This window comes from Fomitopsis serialis, assembly GCF_022376445.1.
Source record: "Fomitopsis serialis strain Sig1Antser10 chromosome Unknown B0H18scaffold_383, whole genome shotgun sequence".
NCBI lineage: Eukaryota > Fungi > Basidiomycota > Agaricomycetes > Polyporales > Fomitopsidaceae > Fomitopsis > Fomitopsis serialis.
In genome coordinates, this window is record NW_025955343.1 from 1 (window position 1) to 20,717 (window position 20,717).

The window sequence follows — 20,717 nt, forward strand, 5'->3', positions numbered from 1 at the left end:
AACGCGTTCGGTCGTGGTGGTCGCATCAAGCACGCCGAGTACTACCAGTGTGGCAAAGGACGTGATCTCGGTTTCGGCACCATCCTCAACTTCCAGACAAAGAGCGGCATGGGTATGGGCGAGCAGATGCTCAGCCCAGAGTACTACTACCTCGGAACGCAGCTGCCCATCGACTGTTTCCTGATGTTCTACTACGGTCATCCCGGTTTCCATATCCATAACATGCTGGTTATGTTGTCCGTGCAGATCTTCATCACGACGAGTAAGCAGGCCCCGTTGTTCACTGCAACACATAGCTGACTCTTCATAGTGGTCTACCTCGGAACGCTCAAGGGTCAACTGACGCTTTGCAAATACACATCGTCCAGCGCGTTCATCGGCGTGGCGGGCTGCTACAACCGCAGCCCGGTGTTCCAGTGGATTAATAGGTGTATCATCTGTATCTTCCTGGTGTTCCTGATCGCATACTTGCCTCTGTTCTTACAAGGTATGATCATTTCAACGCATTCTCATTTTTGAGTAGGATTAGTATGAGTCTGCCATGTACAACGTACAACTTAGATAGACTATGAAATATATCAATATTTACTGAGCTCAATCCCAAGATGCTCAAGATGTAGAAGGATTTAGCCTTACTTGGGCTACCTGTAGTGGCTTGGTGAGAACAGCGAAGGACACCAGACATGCTTGAAGAAGTAAGATGGAATAAGAAAACGTCTTGAAAGGCTTATAAGTGACTCAAGTCATACAGATTAGCTGGGCGACCTGGTCAAGTCACCCAAGCAACACCAATATCCCATTTGCCTTGGTCAAGCCGGCCAAGTAAAATGTGTTTTTCCTGATGAAGCAGGCAGAGCAGGAGCCGGGATGCCAGAAGGAGATGCAGGACGCGGAGCTGCGCGCATACGATCCAGTGTACGATCGAGGCGCGAGACAAAAGGGACCCCCGAGGCGGCAGCACCCTTTTGGGACGGCATGGGCAGTCGAGAGGAGCGACGGACAGGAGGCGACTGAGGACGAGCGACAGGAGGCGGCAGCACCGGAGGAAGTGCAGGAGGCGGCTGGTTCACCGCTGGCATAGAGGGCGCAGACGGCAGCGGCGCGACGTCGGCCACAGGAGGATCCACCGGAGGAGCCACGAGATCGTCATCGGAATCGACAACATCAGACAGAACGGGGGCAGGAAGTGCACGGACAGGCGATGGTGGGGACGACGAAGGGGCCTCATGCGACTCGATGAAGGACACATGGAAGGACTCGACAACTTTGTGGGTGCCGCGGTGGTATAGCCGATACGTCTTCGAGTGTTGTCCATACCCAATGAGAACGCATTCCACTGACCGCTCGTAAATCTTCGGGTTGTGCCTGTTCTGAATGAGCACAAATGCCCTACAGCCGATCTCGCGCAAATGCGACAAGTCGGGCTTCTTCCCGTGCCACATCTCGTAGGGCGTGACGCCAGGCGGCAGTGAGCGAGAAGGAGTTCGCACTGACAAGTAGTTGGCGGTGACAAGGAACTCGTCCCAGCGGTTCGGCGGGGCGTCAGCAGCCAGGCGCATAGCACGCGCGCGGTCCATCAGTGTGCGGTGGAACCGCTCGATACGACCATTCTGTGCGGATGTGTGCGGCGCGGTGGTTCGCCATTGCGAGCCGCGACTCTCGATCCACGCTTTGAACTCGTTGGAGAGAAGTTCGCCGTTGTCGATCTGCACGACGCCCAGACGTTCGCCAGTTTTGACCTCACGAGCTAGGACCCATGCTTTGAAGCGGTCGAGAATGACCTTGGATGGCACAGGAACAGCCCATGTGTGGGACGTGAAATCATCGAGAACGTTCATAGAATACAAGTTCCCAGAGGCGGAACGCACGTCCTGCTGCCCCTGCACGTCCACGAACACCGTACCCAGGACCCTAGTTGCCTTTTCCCCCACCCGCACCTTCGGAACCGCACTTCTCGTCTGTTTGCCGAGAATGCAATGTTCACATTTCGCTGGTGGGGAGAGGATGATGGGCATACCTGTGACCGACCCGAGACGAGCCATGTCGTGAATGGTACGATGGTTGACGTGGCCCAGGCGGCGGTGCCAGACTTCGAGCGTCGGGACCCGAGCCGAGTACATGGTGTGCTCCGTGGAAGGAGGAGCACCGTCGAGAGAGTAAAGGCGCTTGGACGTGAGAGTGCCGGAAGCCAAGATGGCCCCGCCCGGCTTGAGGATACGAACACCGGTGTTGGTGAAGAGCACGGAGTACCGAGTTGCCGAGCTGCATAGAGCCGAGATGCTAATCAGGCGAACCGTAGCCTGCGGCACATAGAGGACGTTGTCGAGAACGATGGAAGCGCCACGGCCAATGTGCAGGCGGACCTTGCCAACGCCGCATGCGAAGATGACGGAGCCGCTGACGCCACGGATGCCGCGCGGAGCAATCGGACGAAGGTCGTGGAAGTCGGCCTTACGAGGAGACAAGTGCGTGGAGGCGCCTGAGTCGAATACGAAGGGCTCAGTCCCAGCAGTAGAGACATGGCGAGCAGCCACAGGCACTGGAGCCACCGAGAAAGCCGTGGGATCAGACGGAGCCCGAGAGTGTGAGGACCAGTTCAGAGAGACGGCCTCTTCGTCTTCAACAGACACCAGAGCGTCGTACTCGAAGAGGTCAGCCGGCACAGCAACAGACGCGAGCCATTCGGGAGACGCGTCAGTCGTCAGCCCAGCGAAGTCGGACTCGGACGTGGCGTCATCAGCCTGAGAGGTAGAGGACATGGATGCCGGTGGGACCGTGCTCAAGAGATAAGCGTGGCCGGTCTTACCATCCACGATGTACGCCCGCCCCATCTTGTCACGGTCGGTCCCCGAGGCGGCGCCGGAGCTAGCCTTGCCCGGTCCCTTCCCCTTTTTCTTGTTCGCCAGCACCTCCTCTCGACGTCCTTCCATTCCTCCACCCGGAGCCCAGCATTCCGGAGCGGTATGACCGTTCGGACGCGGGCACTTAGCGTTGGTGCACGTCTTCTGCGACGGCACCGACTTCCCGGGCTTCGAGTAGGCGGCGAGAGCCGTGGCGGACGAGGACGCCTTGTTGTCCGAGATGATGCGCTGCTCGAGATCGAGGCGCTCGGCGATGTCGACGGAAGTGTAGGGGACGCCCGAGGTGACTGAAGTCGTGAGGGACGTACCGACTTGCGATTGGAGGTGGCTAAGGTAGCCGTTCATCGCGTTGAGCATTCCTATGGTCATGAAGACCTCGATGTTGGGGATGCCGATATGGAAGATACGTTCCGCGAGCTCCTGGAGTCGCGTCATCAGGAAAAACCCATTTCTCTTGAGTGCACTTGTAAGGAATATGCCATACTTGCCAAGTAAATATGGGATTTCCCTGTTCTTTCAAGTGCACCAAGGATGCCAAAAGCCTCTCATGTCATAAAAGCTACCCACTAACCTTGGGTCCCTTGTCCACGAGTGCACGCTTACCTTTACTGCTTGAAACAAGTTAAGAAAGTGCATCAATGTTACCTACGTGGTTCTATGCTGATTTTGTTGGTATGCTATAGGAAGTCTCCCATTGACCACACTATTCTATTAGCAGTACATTGCCAGTACTAGGGACCACAGGCTGTTGCCCACCTGCTCATCTATCCTACACACCAATACACGCCAGACATCCAAGTCTGTCCTCTTACCCGCGCTGACAACCACGCCTTCCTGCTGGCTCACTTTCACGTTGGCCGCCTCGTCGAGCCGGGAGCGAAGACACTCTGAACTCCGCACGACGGCCTCCCGAAGCTCGGCGCTCCGCTCGTCAATGCCACCAGAGAAGACGATTGCGTCCGCCCTCCCGCCCAGCCTCCTGTCCACGACTCGGAACAGATCAAACTTGAGCTTCCACGTGGCCTTGCTCTGCCAGTCCACGACATCCCTGCCCTTCATTGCCCCCTGCTGCTGCAAGTGCTCCTGCATGTTCTTCACGACCTCATTGAAATCCGACGTCCCGGTGAGCGCCTTCCACCCCGACTCGGTGTTGAGGATCTCCTCGGCCTGCGTGACACGCACGTCGACAGTTTGGTCGTGGGTGATCCATACAGCGCGGTTCCTGTAGTGGAAGATGAGGGACAAGTCGACAAGCCCGCTACGTGTCGCGCCCGGGAGGCCAGAGACGGGCGTGAGCCCCATGGACGTATCGAGAGACTGTCCGTTCCGGATGGCACAGATGCTGGCCCCGGAACCGAGGTGCATGACGATGAGGTTGAGAGCGGACGTGTCCTAGGCGAATGTGAGGTTGCAGTTTAAGTACACCGAGCAGATGACACACCTTTTGCAGATAATGACCAACAGCACCGAGGATGTATGCATCTGGGGACGTGGCTCAATGGTGACATTCAACGCAATGGCTCTCGCACTCACAACTCGGGCCACGGAAGCCGTACTTCTTCCGTCCGCGCTTATGGGCAACCTCCGGATTGATCGCATAGCGAGCGACGTGCAGGGGTATCGACCTGTGGAACGAGGTATCAAAGTATGCGATAGAGCTCGCCTTCGGAAGAGAGTCGATGGTGCTCTTCATGACTGAGAGCGCAGCGCCGTTGTGGCTGCATAGACAATCACTCGCACGTCCGTACGTATCGAACAAGCGAACTACTCACAGTGGAGCGAGATCAGACAGGTTCTCAATATGTTGGTAGCTCTCCGAGTTGATGATTACAGGCTCAAAGTAGTCACCGCCATGCACGACACGATGGCAGACGTGCACGATGGACTCCCGTTTGATCTTGCTCTCGTTCTTCAGATGCTCGAGGAAGTAGGCGAACGCAGCTGCGTGGTCCTTGATCCTGTCTACAGACTCTTTCTTTGCCTCGCGTCCTTCATTGTGAGACGCGAGTTTGAAGGTGAAGGAGGCGGTTGGTGACGAGATGTTCGTGATGCTAGACGTCAGGAGCAGCTCGACGACGTCCTGTCCTGAGCTTTCCGCACGTTCGTCAGCGCGGCGGTAGAGGGATATCTTCAGGAAGACGACCCACATTCACGGCGAGGATGAGACCGCTCTTCGGTGGGCGATGCTCGGGCATGGCTGGTGTTGCGTTGTTGAGTGCGTGGAGACGTCGCTCAGCGTTGCGTACCTCTTATGCTGATGACTGCGACCTAATGTCACTGCAGCACGCGTCCAGCATGCGCGAATGCGTGGACTGCAGTATGTACGTCGAGATGCTCATCCAGCACGGTGGATGTGAGAGGTGATGGCTGCCCACTGGCAGGGCTGATCCGGTGCCGCTGCGGACACCGGCTGGGGGATTGGAAGACTGTCAGTAGCGATGAGACGGTTCATGGCACCTGAGAACTTACGAGGGGAGGGGGGACCCCGGAGTTGAGGTTGGGCGAGTTCGGGACATCAGCAACGACAGACCGGTTGACCGCCTCGCCGGTGAGGATGGAGACCGCGATGACGGGGCTGCGTGAGTAAGTTGCAAACTCGACGATGAGTAGAGAAGCACTAGTGCGTGTTGTCATCTTGATCTTCGTCGTTAGTGTGTACATCAAGCTTAAGGTTCGGCGCACTCACACAACTGTGTCAAAAAACGCCAGACGCGCAGCGATACACGGCCAACGTGTTGCCGTATGTAGCATCAGGTATGACATATAAGTCGTCCCGAGTGACGGAAGTGCCGTCTTCTTGGCCAGCAGGGCCCACGACGGACATCTCAGTCGTCGATATATGCATGCTACGACTGGCGACGGTCCCAATGGCGGCGGCGGGTACATCTAGTAGGGGCATACCTTACAATATCGAGTCTTCGCTCTTCTCTACGCGCTCTCCTCTCATCCTTCTCCTTCCAGGTTCCTTGTGGGTCGCACGGTCGCCTCGGTCGACACTGCACTTGTGCGCGCGTTGTACAAGTCTTGGTCGCATGACTGACTTGCGTACCAGCAGATTCGCGTGGGCGCTACCAGACGTTGCCAGAGCCGAGTGGTAGAGCAAGGAAGAAAACAAGAGGGTGGCCAGGTGAACGTTGAGTGGCCGAGAGAGGTGATGGTGGTCTTGTACCACTTCCAGCGGTGCCGGATGGAGCGGGTAGCAGAATGGCTGGCAGTGATCATTCAGCTGAACAACTCTAGATCTGTGCTCGCGGGCTGGTTGGGACGACACTAGTGGCTTGACATTCTGCGACTCGAAATTGGCTGGTTGACGACAGAGCAGGCGGTCAGAAGACAGAGACGGGAAGATAACTCAGAGGGCGGGCGAGTGGGAGAGAAACTGGACAGGCGAGAAAGTGGGATGCCGGGCGAGAAGGCAGCCGGGCAAACAGGCAAGAACGCAAGCAGAGAGGCGAGAGGAAAGGCAGGAAAGCCAGAGGGCAGGTCGACCGTGGTGCGAGTTAGCGGTTTATACAAGTGCGAAGCGCTCACTTCAGCGAATGATTGCAGTAAGATTGCAGCCACTAACACGGTACACTTATACTTATTTATGGATGATTCTTGCTGCTCCGAGATCTCTCCCTTGCGTCTGCCTTCTGCCTCTTCTCCTCGATATCATCTTTGTCTCGCCCTCGCGTACCTACCGCGGATCTTCAGGACATGCAGACGGGCCCATCTGCAAGAGACGGGGTGTGTACATTGGGCTGGCACATAACCTTCAGGCTGCGTGAGCCGCAGCTTGTAGGAGCTTCAGCGGTGCACCAAGAGCATCGCTGGAGGCGCATAAACCAGGTGAGTGCCCGCTAGTCCGGCTCGACAGCCCCGATATCAGCTTGATGAGCCCGCCGCATACAAGCCTGCTTGCTTCGAGCAGAGTGAGCTGTATGGCTATCTACACATCGTCAACAAGCAACATCATCGAGGGGCTAGGAAAGCCCGGGCCTCCTCCCAAGCCGTCCGCTCCCGCTCCCTACCCTTCTCGCGCCCTCTCCGAATCTCCATTGATTTCTCTAATCCATCACCCATCCCTCGCGCCACGCCTTCTCAGTCTCCGGAGGCGGGTCCTCCCCCTCCACCGTCCTCGGCAGCACGTCCTCCGCAAACTCACCATCCACCTGCGTCCCCCCCACCGATGTCGACGTCGCCGATGGGCACGGTCTTGACGTCCTCGCCGGGGGAACGCGTCGCGCATGATCGTGTCCGTGACCGCACACACATCCATCATCACGCCTGCGAGCACGCCACGCGCGCCCACTGCTGCCCACTCGCTCACGGAGAAATTCGCACCGTCCACCCCACCGTGTCGAGCACCCGCCCGCCGAGCGTGCGCAGGTGTCCCAGCGCGGGATCGTACCATGGAGCGCTCGGCTCCGCGCGGTGCCCGAGCGAGGTCGCCACGAGCGATGTCGGGAGCGTGGACGTCTCGCCCGTCGGCACCGCGCGTGTGGAGGGATCGAGCATCGTGTGCACGAGCGTGAGGTGGGCGGCTGCTCTCGCCTGCTTTGTTCTCTCAATTGCTGTTCCACCTGTTTCACGGGTGAGTCCGCATGTTCACCTGCCTGCTCTCCGGCATGTCCGCTTGCCCGTTCGCCGCTCCTCAGCTCTCCCGCTCATTCTTCCGCTTGCTCGTTCGCCCGCTTACCTGTCCACCCACCTACTTGGCTGCTCGCTCGCCCGTCTGCATTTCCCCCGCCTAATCCTGCGCCGTCATGGACCGTCATAGATAGTTAATGTTCTCTACCGTACAACTAATATATTTCATATGATGTTGCTTCTACTATGCGTGCTGCCGACGACTGTGAACGACCGATAAGAGCAGTGTATCATTATATTGTGTGCCCGGAAAGTATAGTACGACTACTCTACCACAATGTCTGGTAGGCATATTTACTAGCCCAATTGTTCAGTAAAAATCGGGAGGCACGATCAAGCACCGAGTCTGAGGTCCAGTTGTGTACAGAAGCATCCTCGTAGTCTACTGTAGCCTGAGGAGCATTCGCGGTAGCGCGAGAGACGGTACTAGGAAAGCGCGGTATCAACTGACATGACTGACGAATAGAACTCAACGGCACGATTTCTCCGGTGGGGTGTCCATTTGCACGAACGGGCATCTTGTTGACCTCGTACATCATGTGCACTGGATCAGCACTCGACGCCAATTTACCGTACCATTCTATGTACGCTAGAGGTCCCCCTTGCTCCCATGCCGCAGGTGCGTGAATTTCCTGTAGTGTTTGTACGTCGTGGATTTTCTTTGGCAGTCGGAAGATTACACGCAGCCTGCCTATCCGCGTCCCTGCAGAGTTGGTACATATATGTTAGACAATCACCCATGTGTTTGCTCACAATAAAACAGAACTTACCTTGCATTCCAGTGGCTTCTCCGTCCTCCCCGCGCAAGACCACCACCGTGTCGAATCTGGCTGGCTGGCTTCCACCAGCCGGCCTTGCCTTGACGCTATCCCTCTCCTCCTTGTTGTCGGAGAGGGATGCGACTCTGAACTTGAAGCCGTGGAACACGTCCAGACGGGCGAACGGGAGGTAGGTACTCGCCTTCTCTAATTCTTTGGGACTGAGTGGGCGGCCTAGCTTCAGCGAGTACACGTATTGGGAGAGTGCGGAGGAAAATCCAGGTGCGTTGTGTTTCTCCTCGACGGAAAGCAGGGATTGCCGGGATACGGAAGGGTGTTTGGGTAGCTGGATACCGGGGGTATGATGTTTGCCTCCGTGCGCGTCGCGGGCACCGAACTCGCTGGAGCTCTCAGCGTCAGCGTCAGCGTCGGAATCGTTCGTGTCGGTGCCGAGTCTGCGCTGAAGCGTATCGTACATCGAAACCTTCTCGCGGCGTTCGAGCCACTTGATCATCTGGGGCCGGGCGTCACGGTGGTTCGATGCACGCCATGCTTTCTTCGCGAGGTCGATATGGAGCCTTTCGAACATCTCGGTATTGAAGTTGTCGGTGGTCCCGAGGTTCCGGATTGATTCGACGTAGTGCAGGAGTGAGTGGATCTTCGGTATGTTCATATGTTCGCGTACACCGAGTTCCTTTAGAATGTGCTTGTTTTGATGGAATACCTTCAGGGATTCTTCCATGTAACCCAGTGTCGTATCGTCGTGAGTCGGATACTGAGCGAGATAAATGAAATCAAGAAGGGAACGGAAGGTGAGCATGGCTGCCTTGGGAACACGTCCGACAAGGCACCCTAGGAGGACACGAGCGATGTCCTTGCGTTCCCCCCAGAGACCTGGGACAGCGCAGAGATCCCATTCTTGAAGTGCCGCGTGCCGTACGCAGGCGGAAGGGAGCGTATACGCTGATCCAGCTCCTTGGGGTCCATGATTTCACCGCACCACTCCAGAATGTGCTTGAATACACCCTGGTATAGCTGGTGTAGCACGTCTGGAGTGATGCATGAGTGAATATTAGTGAACGGTAGGTCCTTCCAGAATGGATTGATGGCGTAACCCGATACGTTGTACTCCTTGCAGGCAGTGGAGAAGGCCGCTGAGTCTCTGCCACCCTTCTCCCTGGCTTTACGGAGTACATCGAGGGTCCATATCTGCGTGCGTGGTATTCGCGCAGCAGCATCCTCGAGCCCAGTTTCGGGACACTGACACACAGGGCATGTACCGTACTTGGCGCACCCGACCAAACACTGCTCAGGGTAGTCAGCGACGTAGGATGCTAGGATTGGATGAACTCGTCGGATTTTTCCATCGCCGCCCGTCACGTCAACACCCTCCTTGCCAGCTTGGACAAGAGGTTCCAAAATCATCCGGATGGACGCGTGGAACAATTGCTGAACCAAGGCCCTCTGCTTTCTCTCAGTGAGGCCGGTTGAGTCGACCTTGTCGACGGAGAGGTAACCGATCAAGATGCATGCGTGCTCAGACGGCTTACGGCGTAATTCTTTAGGTATGTTGCCAAGAGTCATGTAGACTGGATAAGCGGCCTTGCTGCCCGAGAATTGGGTGAGTTGAGTCTTGTCGGTTGCAATGATGACTGGTGCTACGGCTGATCCACTAGGGAGGAGGCTCTGGTTGTTTGTACTATTCTGAGTAAAATAGAATGAGTGTAGTAGGCGGACGTACTTACCTGAACCGCGTTCCACCATTTTCCAGTCCACATCTCCGTATAAATTCGATTCTTACGCGTAGAGTTTGAGAATATCCTACTGGGCCGGTAAACGATGCGGTCCGCGTGAGCTGGGTTGCCTAGCAAGGCCTTGATGGCCTGTATGATGTCGCGGAATTGGACAAGGTGCGTCTCACCAGGCCGATCCTTGAATGAGATCCATCGCTCCTGCCAACCAGCCCTCTCCGGGATGGCATCGACTTTCTGTAACAGTGCTCTATTGTTGTGGTATGACAAGCCTAGCTTATCTTTAACCTGACGTGTACATTGGGTGAGCTTCTCCGAGTCCAGTCATAGAGATACAATAATACTTACTTGAGGTATGCGCAGAAAACGATCCACAGCACCTTGCCCTATCCCCTCCTTGATGAACCATTTGGCTATCTCCCAGTCCGTCTCGCCACTGAATGGATCCCATACCGCACCCGCAGACGTGTGGTCTTGCACATCTACAAGTTTGTCAGGATGAGCAAAGTACTTCAAGATCTAGACAAATGGGTACTCACCGGCACCGGCACCTTCGGTCTCACGGGAGAAGTGTTTTCTCCACATCTCCCTGACCGTCTCTCCCTCACCCTTGACTTTACCAGCATCCCTATTTACTTCTTCAACCCGTTCGTCTTCATCGTCATCCAGTGAGACGGCCGTACGCCGTTTTGGTGCTGACGGTGAAGACGTGGATGGTGCGGAAGATGTTGATGCGACGCGGCTGGGTCCAGCAATAGGAACGAAGTGATATAACTCGTCGTATTCCTCATCTTTGTCGCTCTCTTCATCGCTTTCTTCTTCTGACTGCTCTTCATGACCGAAATCTGTAGATGTGTCATAAGCGCTGACTCATACACAGACTGCGTGAATAGCTCACCTTGAGAATACTGTACGTCTTCGTGACTTGAATCGTCTATGCTATGCTCGCGTTGTGGAGTAGAGTGCCTTATCTGCGGTCAGTTAAACAACATTAACACACAATACAGATTGCGCACCTTGACCGGTCCTCAATTTCCTCAATTTCATCCCCAGATGCGTCGGACAGAGGCTCCTCGTCCCGGTTAAGTTCCCGCAGCTTTCCCTTCTTGTACCACGCACAACTGCGGCTGGTAGATTGATGGGAAATGAGGCCTTGCATGCTGTCGAATGGTCGGTTGCATGCGTCACATGTTGGGCCCAACAAGTCGGCCAAAGAAAATAACCGCCTCTTAGGCATCCCTGACGCATATTTGAGGCTCTTCCAACGGTAAGAGAGCGGTTTTGACTCACCGGTGCAGTGTCAGGAGCGAATACAGAGTGGAAAAAGCTGAAGGTAGGGTTTTTTGGGGAAAAACCGAGCGGTGAGGGACGTGTCAGTGTTGGAGTGGGACCCCCTGCATTCCTTTCTCGCTTGCGCAAGAGTCCCAGCTGATCTTGACAGGCAGCGCTCGTTTGGGCGTTCTCTCAGGCGCCTTGTTTCTCTCTCTCTTCTGCTCCTTGCCGCAAAGCCATACATACAGTGCGTAGATCTAGTGGGCCTCTCTACTTACCTGTGCCTTTTGCTCACCACAACAGAACCAGCGATCTCCAGTGAAGCTCGTTGCATTGACGGTCTCAAGCATAGGGCCTAGTATAGTGAGTTTGTCTTCATGGCTCCTATTACGTTGTCTGACTTATTTCTGTCTGACTCAAAGCCAACGCCGGTGTTGTCCATATACTAGTATATTAGGTGAGTTCAAAGATACGCTAGAGCACATTTCCGATCAAATGGGACATGCCGTTGTAACATATTCCTTGCCTGCACGAGTACGAGTACGCGCGTTCACGCCTATCTTGTACCACCCCCATCCCTGCCCATGCTATTATTAGCATGTCCCGATCTGGACCGCGCGGTGACCCCGCGCCGTCCAAATCGGGACTAGTACCAGGGCGGCCTTTCCATGTGCATCGTCGGATGGCATTGCAAGTAACGGTCCCCGGCTGTAACCGGGTCACTTGACCTCTGAAAGGGGCCGCATCGTCCCGGTTACATAACGGCACGATAAGTGTGTTCCCTTTGCGTTACAGCGCTGCCTCCCTGAGTCATGCAGGTCCCCGCTCATTCCTTCGCCCAGGCGTACAACGGCCTCAGCCCTCGGGACGAGTGCCCCTCTGTGCACCCCGGCTCTCCGGATTTTCAGTTTTCTGCAACGGACTCGCACTTCGGGGGGAAGTACAGCATCTTTACAGAGCTTCCAATTACACGTAAGTTCCCGACTCCTGAGTCCGTCAGCTTAACCACTACTGACTGTTGAGCAGCGCCCCCCCTTCTGATATCACATCGAGCGACGACGAAGAAATTAACATTGAGGTGCTGCACAACTGGCCCATCACTCGACGGGTCTTTGGCGCATTACTGCAGGACCCAGAGTTTCCAAAAGTCTACTGCCACGCCAGGGTAAGTATATATTCGGTTGCGTTGTATGTATACGATTTAACTGGCAGTGCAACATCAGGAAACCAGGCTTTCACCGCAAGAGTGGGTGCAGCTAAGGGGGTTCCTCATCCACCATTCGAATCTCCTCCGTTATTTTTGGTAAGCTTGAATTTGCGGTGTTCACGGTTCATAGCAGCTTAAGAATCTCTCATGCAGGTTCGACTACGATATGACCACCAACCGCCTCATCTCCGGGTCCCCCGGGCCCCTTCATCAAGTCATACTCCCAATGATCGACACCATGTTGATCGAGCCGGTGATCACGCCATGGATGGATCTACTCCGCGAGCACCTCGTCCACTCGACGCTGCAGAGGCTTACGGACAACACCGTGATCTCGGCGGGGCAATTGACGGTGCCTGACCTCACGATCAGGTTGGTTTTCAGACCGAAGGTGGCGAGGACGAGGCAGTACGACTTTGACCTTCTGTCGGTGGAGAATGCGCACACCCAGTCCCGCAAGGCGGTCTTGGAGAAGGTAAGTGACCTGATCATTTTACCTCACGCTGGCTCACTGGACCGGCAGACGGCGAAGCGCATGGTCATCAGCACGGACCAGCACACCCCATGCGTGGTTGTACCTGCCGAGACCGAGGCGGCAGCGGGGACGGCGGCAGCGGAGGCGGCGGCGAGCAAGGGTGCGGATAGTTCTGGTTCGGATGCGGGTTCGGGTTCAGGGGGTGGATCGTCGCTCTCGGCACTCACGTCGCTCAGTGATGAGGGGTCCCAGTCTCAGGCTGGAGCCGGCGGTGCAGTTTTCGACGCACACGGTGAACTCTCCGACTTGTCGTCTCTCACCCTTTCGCAGCCAGGAGCCGGCTCACAAGTCGACGACGGGGCGCCAGCGGGAGAGAAGAAATCAGCTCCGAAGATATACCTGGCGTCAGCGCATGTTGTCGTGATCATCGACGAGATGACACCTGCGCAGACCAAGAAGGCTCTCGGGGATACCTTCCACCCTCCCACCGGCAACATTTTGCAGGAGCTCCCTCTCCCAGACGACTGCGTCTCCGGTGGGTGGGCACACAAGGGCGAGATCTATGTCGGGCGTACGCACGCGTATCTGATGGCGTTCCAAGGGCCTGCCGACGGCAGGCTCTTGATGACGAGGGCGAGATCCTTCACGATGAAGGACTGGGTAGACTGTTACAAGGCCCTGGTAAGTAGTTGAACACAACTCAATATCAGCATCAATGGTTGACGTTTGTATGCAGCCCGTGCGATCAAACTGGAAGACGGCCTCGGCGGCGGAGCTCGCACAACGCGACCTCTTCTTCTCCGAGACATGGGACCCCATCATGGGGGAGATGCGACATCAAATCTTCAAGCATGCGGTCCTGTGCCTGGACTGGCTACGCCATGACCGGGAAAAGATCAGGCGACTTGGTGAGCAGGAGGACGTCTTCAATTTTCGGGAGCCATCCATCAGCGATCCATCCGCCGTGATGTTCGCTGAGCTTCGCGACGCCGCGAGGGACTCGGCGCTGGAGCGCATAGCCAAGGGCCAACCCGACGAAGTCCAGACGGCCCATCAGAGCTACGCCGCAGTCCCCTTGCAAGAAGCTCTTGCGCACAGCAGACTAGTCAGGAAGCACGTTGAAGACAAGAACTACGACGAGGCCGACAGGGAGCTCAAGAGGATGTGCTACGGGGAGACGGTCCCTGACGACATCGTGCCCGATTCGGACCCGGAGGCGCAGGGGGATATATCGTTCTCCAGCGATTCTTCAGGGCCTAGCGACCTGGCCCAGGACTCCGACTACGATCCGAAGGGGTATGGCAAGCAGAAAGGCGTCAATCGTCGTCGCTGAGCGATCTCGCGTGAGCTCTCTAGAGCATGTACAACATCTCGGTCGTCCGGTTTCACGTCTTGTGTGTTCAGCTCGGTTCGTTGTCGTTCGTCATAGTTATGCCCGTGTTTTGTCATAGTTATGCCCATGTTTTGTCACCGCGCTCTCGTATCGTTCTCGTACCGCCTTCGCACCGCTTTGTACATTTTCCGTACGGCTTGTCATGTAAAATTCACCATCGCCACTACTACATCTCAATGAATATGTCTGTCATCCATATACCATCCGGCCCCCCGCGGCATTGTAGTCCCGTGATCACCGGATCCTGGACGTGCATCCCACTGTCAGTGTTTGCCACCAGCATGGTTGGAAGCCTGGCTATGTCTCTGACGCTGTCACAGGACGAGCAAACTGACCTGGTTAATTTACTAGGCCAAACTGAGTCGCTCACGCCTGCCTTACAGTCCTTGTTTGGGCGTCTTCAGCAAACACAAGGCTTTCAAGAAAGTCGGGATGAGCTCGCCGGCTACATTACATCCCTTGCTGGTGAGTTGTCTGCACTTTTTCAGGTGCAAAGAATAAAAATAACCTGATTGGACAGCGGGCCCGGCTGTAGGGCATACTAATTCAAGTGAACAAGCTCCTTCAAGTTCAGTAGTGTCGACATCTCAGAAACGCACTGGTTACGGTACTCATAGCGCGGAACTATCAACTAACACCGCAGTGCAGGATAACGGTAAGATTTGCTACCCGGCAGTTAATTGCAGGACTAACCTGTACGGACAGGGACACATGGCGGCACCGTCAGTGGAACCCAGGACTCAGAGGTGGGCCCTGTGCGATCGGCGAGGTCCGAACGTCCCTCTCGGGTTTCCAAGAAGCCTTATGCCGTGGACAAGTACCCTCCCGGAAACGCGAGACAATTGCTGCGTCTGCGCCCGCAACACCGCTGGGATCCTGATTGTAACAGGGGGGGTGTAGTACACGCTCCTCTGCAGTGGGATCCGCTAGACGAACCTGTCCAAGCTTTGTCGGCCGCCGTCACGAAGTCTCTGAGTCTGCTTACAGCCAATCTCACGTCTGAACGCGTATTGGACACCGGCAGAGCGGTATATCGGAGCATGGCTCTGTTACAAGACGCTCCGTTCAAGGAAGACGAGTCCCTCACCGATTTGGCAGAGAGGTGCTCATCAAGTCTGAAGCTCGATACGTCGGCCAGTTTCTGGTCATGATCAGCATGATACGGCTAGCCTGTAGAATATCAAGGTGAGTGTAGAGAAATCTGCCGTCGTATGTGCTCACGGTAGCGTTTCTCAATGTCCAGCCTCCTTCAAACGAACGAGGACCTGACCGTGACCGAGATCTGGCGCCAGGAATTCGAACAGATCAAGGGTGCCCCAAAGAAGAGAACATTCCAAGACTGGAATACCATGGGCATTAAGTATGCAAGATTTGCCGGCGGAGGTGCGCCGCCTTTCCTCGGGAATTACGAGGTCTGCAGAGGATTGACCAATGTGCAGGGTCCATACACACCCTGGTGCTTATTGCGGCACAGAATCTCAGAGGCCCACTCGGCACTGCAGATGGACAAGTAGCACGGGAGATTGGCAACCTACTGAGGTGGCCGGGCAGTGAGTAACTTATTGTGGCATGATTGTCTCCCTGCTTACAGGCAGACATAGATTCAAAAAACGGCCGCACTGTCAAGGAGATCATAATACCCGCGGTTGCGCTTCTTCGACAACGCTTCCCTACCATGGCGATTCAATTGCCTGATACCGGGACTCATCATTCTGACGGCTCGACGACTGGACCATACTGTCACACCCTGCTCTGTGGTGATCTAGACGCATCCGACGACTTCTTTGACTCGTTGAAGCTCAAGTGAGTGTGTCCGTATTAGCCGTGTGTAGCATATGCCTTACTGTGGATTCATAGTTCGTTTTCCCTGGTACCAAGATGCAAAACCAGTTGGACTTCATGCTTCCTTCCTGGTTCATTGGCCGGTGATAGTAGAGGCCCTAGCGTCGGCGTTGAACAAGAGAGCGCTTTGGGAACATCGTCACCGCTGACACCATTGAGATCGGAGGATTCCTTTGCAAGCGACCCGAGTCATGAAGAATACGGTGGGCAGTTGCTTCCGGCTGATCAGTGGCTGTCCGACAACATTGCCACCGAGGTATACGTCATTCACACAACTTACGATGCTCAGCATGAGGACAACAAGCGTTATCCTGCTCCCCGCGGTGACAAGGACAGGAACGTTGCCTGGACGGAAAATGCTCGACTACAAGCCCAGGATGCAAGGGTACCCACGAGCCTTCAAGACCTGGAACTTCAAGTACGTTGACAAACTTCGTTTTTTTGCCATGCTCAATGGCTTTTCTTGTATCACGCAGTTAGGAAAATTGTACGTTGATGGAAAGAGATTTGCCGAAGAACAGTATGTCCGCGTGCCGTTAGAGCTTGTACCGTGAGTCACATTGCAACCACTATTGTCGTGTTGAGGTTAAATATCTGCAGGGATGTGCTGACTATACGCGGCGCTGAAGGTGCCTTGATCGCCTGCGTTTGCACGTCCATGCCGGCGAGCATGCGAAGCAACCTCATCAATGGCTTGATTGCCTGTTTCGACAAGGACCCATTGAAGATGGTCGACACTGCAACCTCAAACGTCTCACAGAGATATCAATTCGAAACGATACACTTTTCATGGTATAATCGACATTGCACGAAAGTAAGTGGAATAGCGAGTTCAATGACAACTCACCTCACTGTAATCCCATACTATAGGGACATGAAGCCCCGGATGATGTACCCCCGCAGATGATGAGCAGATCCGGCGTCTCAAGAACGAATTACGGCCAGCTAATACCTTATACCTCCAAGGACATGGAGGATCATCGATCCATATACCAGTCACTGAAGTCAATTCTCGGGGACGTATTCAGCTGGATCGAACACAAGGTGAGGCTTGTTTGTCAATATGCTGTCATACCGCACACAACTGAACAAATCATTGTAGTTACAGCACGTTCTTCCAGGGGAGTACCGGCATCTCGAAGCAACCGCGGACATACTCCCGGAACATCACCGTTCACTCGCCAATCCCTTCGTCAGCCTGGTCGTGAACCTCAACGTCGCAACGTACGCACATAGGGATAGCAAGGACGACACGATCTGCCTCGTACTACCCATTGGGGATTTCAAGGGCGCCGAGCTTTGTCTCGAGGAACCAGGTATTGTCCTACCAGTCCAGAACGGGGACTTTGCTGTCTTTCCGTCTTGCCGGGTCACTCATTATAACCTGCACTACAAGGGCACTAGAGCGTCGATTGTGCTACATACTGACAAGGAAATGTCTACGTGGAGGCTAGGCGACCGTAACGGGTGGTCGTCTAACACTCATTTTCGCTAGACGTAGCACGGAATTCCTTAGACCAATTGTGCGTACCGTGCTATAGTATGTTGATCCTCACACAGCTCGGTCACTTTTACTTGATCACTTGTCTACAAGTACCTTAAGCTTCTGCCTCGGCTCTCCGCCCTGTGGGAATATTATGCGAGCTTCCGTGCACACGAAGAAGTTGAACTGGTAAGGTCGGCGTCTCGTTTTGACCCGCTATCCGATCTCTCTCTGGCTCTGTCGACCATGGCTACACGCAAGACGCGCTCGAGTACCAAGCCGGAGGAGCTGCCCGCTGCGCAGCGCAAGAAGCCCGGCGGAACAAGGGGCAAAGTGACGCGGGGGGCAACAAGTTCAGCCAAGGCGGCGTCTCCCGACGTGGATGGCGATGCGATGCCCTTGTCTCAAAGCGAGGAGAAGATGCTCGGGGAGCTTCTCAAACGAAGGACGGCGACCAAGCAGAAACAGGTAGTGGAAAAACAAACTGGTGAGTGTGCAACGCATTACGGTCGTGATCGCTTACTTCAGTGCCAACGCAGCCGTGCGCAAGAGAGCGAAGGCGTTAGTTGACGCAGAACAAGCCGCTACCGAAGATGACGAAACTCAGCCGGCACGCAAAAAATCGAAGAACGTGGAGGAGCCAGCGAACGATGCAGAAGAGGAGGATGACGACCTCGAGGCCGACGCTCACATGGAGAGCCCCTCGCCCGTGCATGGTCAGTAGCACCCCAACTATTACATTCGACTTTGTTCCTTACATCGCACATCAGCAACACGCGGTGCTACTAAGGAAGCGTCCAAGAACAAACGCAAGGACACCGCCGTGGTGTCCGATGAAGGCGAGCAGAGGATTGTTCAGTCACTTGGTAAATGTTTATTGCACGCATCGGTCTATCAATCCTTAACTCCATGCACAGGCTCTCGTAGGAAGGGTGGACTTGCGCTCAAGGATGATGAGACCGCATCCGATCAGTCGGAAGGCCGCGCCAAAAGCCCTGTCAAAACACCCCGTAAGGTCGGCCGATTGAAGAAGCAGGCCTTCGTGAGGATAGATGTTTCGGTAAGTCGCTAATATTGGTAAATTTGCAAAGTCCTGACCTATGGTCATCGCCGGAGGCGAAGGGCAAGAGCAAGGCAATCTCAAAGCTGCCCAGTACCGCGGACTCAGACGATGACGATGACGAACACTCGGGCAAGATCATATCTGACCAGAGCAGCGAGGACAGTGGGATTGAGGATTTTAGAGACGACGAGGATGGATCGGACGATGTCGTGGTGAGTCCGGTGTTGAATCTACAGGGAAGGTTATCGACATTGCAGCACAGGACGTGACACAATCAAAGGGAAAGAAACAAGCCACAGGAAAAGTAGCTCGGGTCAAGGCTCGTCCGCGAATCAAGGCGGGCGATCTGCCTGGCGATATTCGCCCTCTCGTTAACGTCGCGCAGAACTGCCTCCGTCTTTACCTCACTCTCAACTGCGCGTGGACCAGTGACGCGACCGTCTCCAGCTCTCGCCTCAGTACCAACCTCGACGCTGTCAGCACTGCCCTGAAGGAAGCCCGCGACACGCGCGACAAGGAGGGGCACAAGGTGAAGACCCTGAAGAGCGGCTACAATATGTTGCAGGACCCCGAGGATGGCGATGAGCTGACGAAGAGGGTATATACGGTGGTGAGTGGTCCATCTAAATAATCGACCGTTGACTGGACACACGACGAGTGGCTGCAGGTATGGACGACGGCATCGCAGTTGCGGAACGAGGTGAAGAAGAAAGCCAAGGCCGTCATTGAGCACGCGTACGGTATGAATACCCTCTCAACACAGCAACGCATGTCTATCGCACACTGGCTCCTTAAGGCGCACCCCATGAAGTCGAAGTCAACCAGGCTCGAGATTCCGAACTTCGTGTTCGGCGACATGCACATTGTCTGGCGGAAGGACCGAGTGGACACGAAGGTAAGCAGTCAGGGTTTTAGCACGTAGAACAATTTTATTAACCAATTGCACGGTGGACCCAGGAGAGCTTTGTGAAGATACAGCTTCCGTTCAGGCACCCGGCGATCGCGGAGGTTGTGGTGCAGCAGTGGTTTCAAGGCCATTCCGGAGCCAGTATGCCGGTGGAACGTTTCAGCGACGTGCCCGACAACTTAATCTGTCTCGTCTGCAATTCGGTGAGTGCTCTAGTCCCTAGTTGTGAGATCCTGACAAAGACCCCGGTTGATCAAGATCGAGGTCGCGTTGAGGGAGACAGCGACTGGCACACCGGTCTCATTCTCCAACAAGCAATATGCTCCTAAGTAAGACTGTACCACTTACATGTTCACTGGCTAACGTGTTGACAGGTGGAATAATCTCATGTCGGTGCTCGGAGCCATATCCACCAGCGCCCCCGACTACTACCAGGACATGAAGACATTCCTGTGGAGTCGGATCAGGTATGTCCGTCTGAGACTTCTAGGTCAATACTCACTAATATCACAACATCCCAGCACCCGGATCGAAGGCAAGGGTGTGGACACGTCCGAAGATGAACAGGACCAGGACGGCGATTTCACGGACTTTGCGGCTGAGCTCCAGAAGCTCGTCAAGCCTGCGTCTACGTCCAGCACCCCGGCGTCTGCGAAGCCATCTTCCTCCGCGAAGCCATCTTCCTCCGCAAAGCCATCTTCCTCTGGGAAGCCGTCCTCTTCTGCCAAGCCGTCGTCTTCCGCAAAGCCGTCCGCAAAGCCGTCCGCGAAACCGTCCGCCAAGACATCTGCCATTGCTAAGACTTCGACAACAAGAGCGGCGGTCACGCAAGGTAATGCTAGAGTCGTCTTGTGCGCAATAAGGTTCTAAGAATCTCGCAGACAAGGACCGTGACTCGGATGCTCATGAACAGCCATCTGAGATCGACGAGCTGGGTCCTGAAGGCGATGATGGAAAGGGGCGCGAGAACAGCGGTGGTAAGGATCTTTTACAACTTCAAGGCAACATGTTGACGACATTATCACACGTAGACAATCAGCCTGAAGAGCAGGATGATGATGTTGTCGAGTGAA

At 55.2% G+C, this 20,717-nt stretch overlaps 8 protein-coding genes across 8 annotated transcripts; 4 read left to right on the forward strand and 4 right to left on the reverse strand.

The window, feature by feature from the left end:
* Positions 1-114: 114 nt before the first annotated feature.
* B0H18DRAFT_1089453 (glycosyl transferase) lies at positions 115-519 on the forward strand (the record flags this gene model as incomplete). The annotated part of the gene is made up of 2 exons (XM_048032262.1): positions 115-262; positions 311-519. The coding sequence occupies 2 exons, from the start codon at positions 115-117 to the stop codon at positions 517-519; spliced, it is 357 nt and encodes a 118-aa protein (XP_047884728.1).
* Positions 520-3,572: 3,053 nt separating this feature from the next.
* Positions 3,573-5,010, reverse strand: B0H18DRAFT_893924 (Acetokinase family-domain-containing protein; the record flags this gene model as incomplete). Its single annotated transcript, XM_048041386.1, has 4 exons — positions 3,573-4,253; positions 4,303-4,343; positions 4,395-4,579; positions 4,634-5,010. 4 exons carry the CDS (start codon positions 5,008-5,010, stop codon positions 3,573-3,575), a joined length of 1,284 nt encoding a protein of 427 aa, XP_047884729.1.
* Positions 5,011-5,196: 186 nt separating this feature from the next.
* On the reverse strand, positions 5,197-5,495 carry B0H18DRAFT_1129292 (uncharacterized protein; the record flags this gene model as incomplete). Its single annotated transcript, XM_048035405.1, has 2 exons — positions 5,197-5,271; positions 5,331-5,495. 2 exons carry the CDS (start codon positions 5,493-5,495, stop codon positions 5,197-5,199), a joined length of 240 nt encoding a protein of 79 aa, XP_047884730.1.
* A 1,123-nt stretch (positions 5,496-6,618) lies between these two features.
* B0H18DRAFT_1172329 (uncharacterized protein) lies at positions 6,619-7,621 on the reverse strand (the record flags this gene model as incomplete). Its single annotated transcript, XM_048035903.1, has 4 exons — positions 6,619-6,792; positions 6,923-7,015; positions 7,188-7,426; positions 7,543-7,621. The coding sequence occupies 4 exons, from the start codon at positions 7,619-7,621 to the stop codon at positions 6,619-6,621; spliced, it is 585 nt and encodes a 194-aa protein (XP_047884731.1).
* Positions 7,622-10,969: 3,348 nt separating this feature from the next.
* On the reverse strand, positions 10,970-11,608 carry B0H18DRAFT_962671 (uncharacterized protein; the record flags this gene model as incomplete). The annotated part of the gene is made up of 4 exons (XM_048043126.1): positions 10,970-10,973; positions 11,019-11,260; positions 11,293-11,329; positions 11,553-11,608. 4 exons carry the CDS (start codon positions 11,606-11,608, stop codon positions 10,970-10,972), a joined length of 339 nt encoding a protein of 112 aa, XP_047884732.1.
* Positions 11,609-12,086: 478 nt separating this feature from the next.
* B0H18DRAFT_1129295 (uncharacterized protein) lies at positions 12,087-14,289 on the forward strand (the record flags this gene model as incomplete). Its single annotated transcript, XM_048035406.1, has 6 exons — positions 12,087-12,265; positions 12,301-12,439; positions 12,498-12,577; positions 12,635-12,956; positions 13,005-13,637; positions 13,693-14,289. 6 exons carry the CDS (start codon positions 12,087-12,089, stop codon positions 14,287-14,289), a joined length of 1,950 nt encoding a protein of 649 aa, XP_047884733.1.
* Positions 14,290-16,954: 2,665 nt separating this feature from the next.
* Positions 16,955-17,491, forward strand: B0H18DRAFT_865748 (uncharacterized protein; the record flags this gene model as incomplete). The annotated part of the gene is made up of 3 exons (XM_048039759.1): positions 16,955-17,005; positions 17,062-17,235; positions 17,294-17,491. Coding segments are annotated over 3 exons (423 nt in total), but the record flags the coding sequence as incomplete, so codon positions are not given.
* Positions 17,492-17,920: 429 nt separating this feature from the next.
* On the forward strand, positions 17,921-20,716 carry B0H18DRAFT_1129297 (uncharacterized protein; the record flags this gene model as incomplete). Its single annotated transcript, XM_048035407.1, has 13 exons — positions 17,921-18,161; positions 18,214-18,390; positions 18,445-18,540; positions 18,592-18,734; positions 18,791-18,949; positions 19,000-19,347; positions 19,405-19,632; positions 19,695-19,847; positions 19,903-19,973; positions 20,019-20,111; positions 20,166-20,476; positions 20,526-20,621; positions 20,676-20,716. The coding sequence occupies 13 exons, from the start codon at positions 17,921-17,923 to the stop codon at positions 20,714-20,716; spliced, it is 2,157 nt and encodes a 718-aa protein (XP_047884735.1).
* Between the last annotated feature and the right edge of the window lies 1 nt (position 20,717).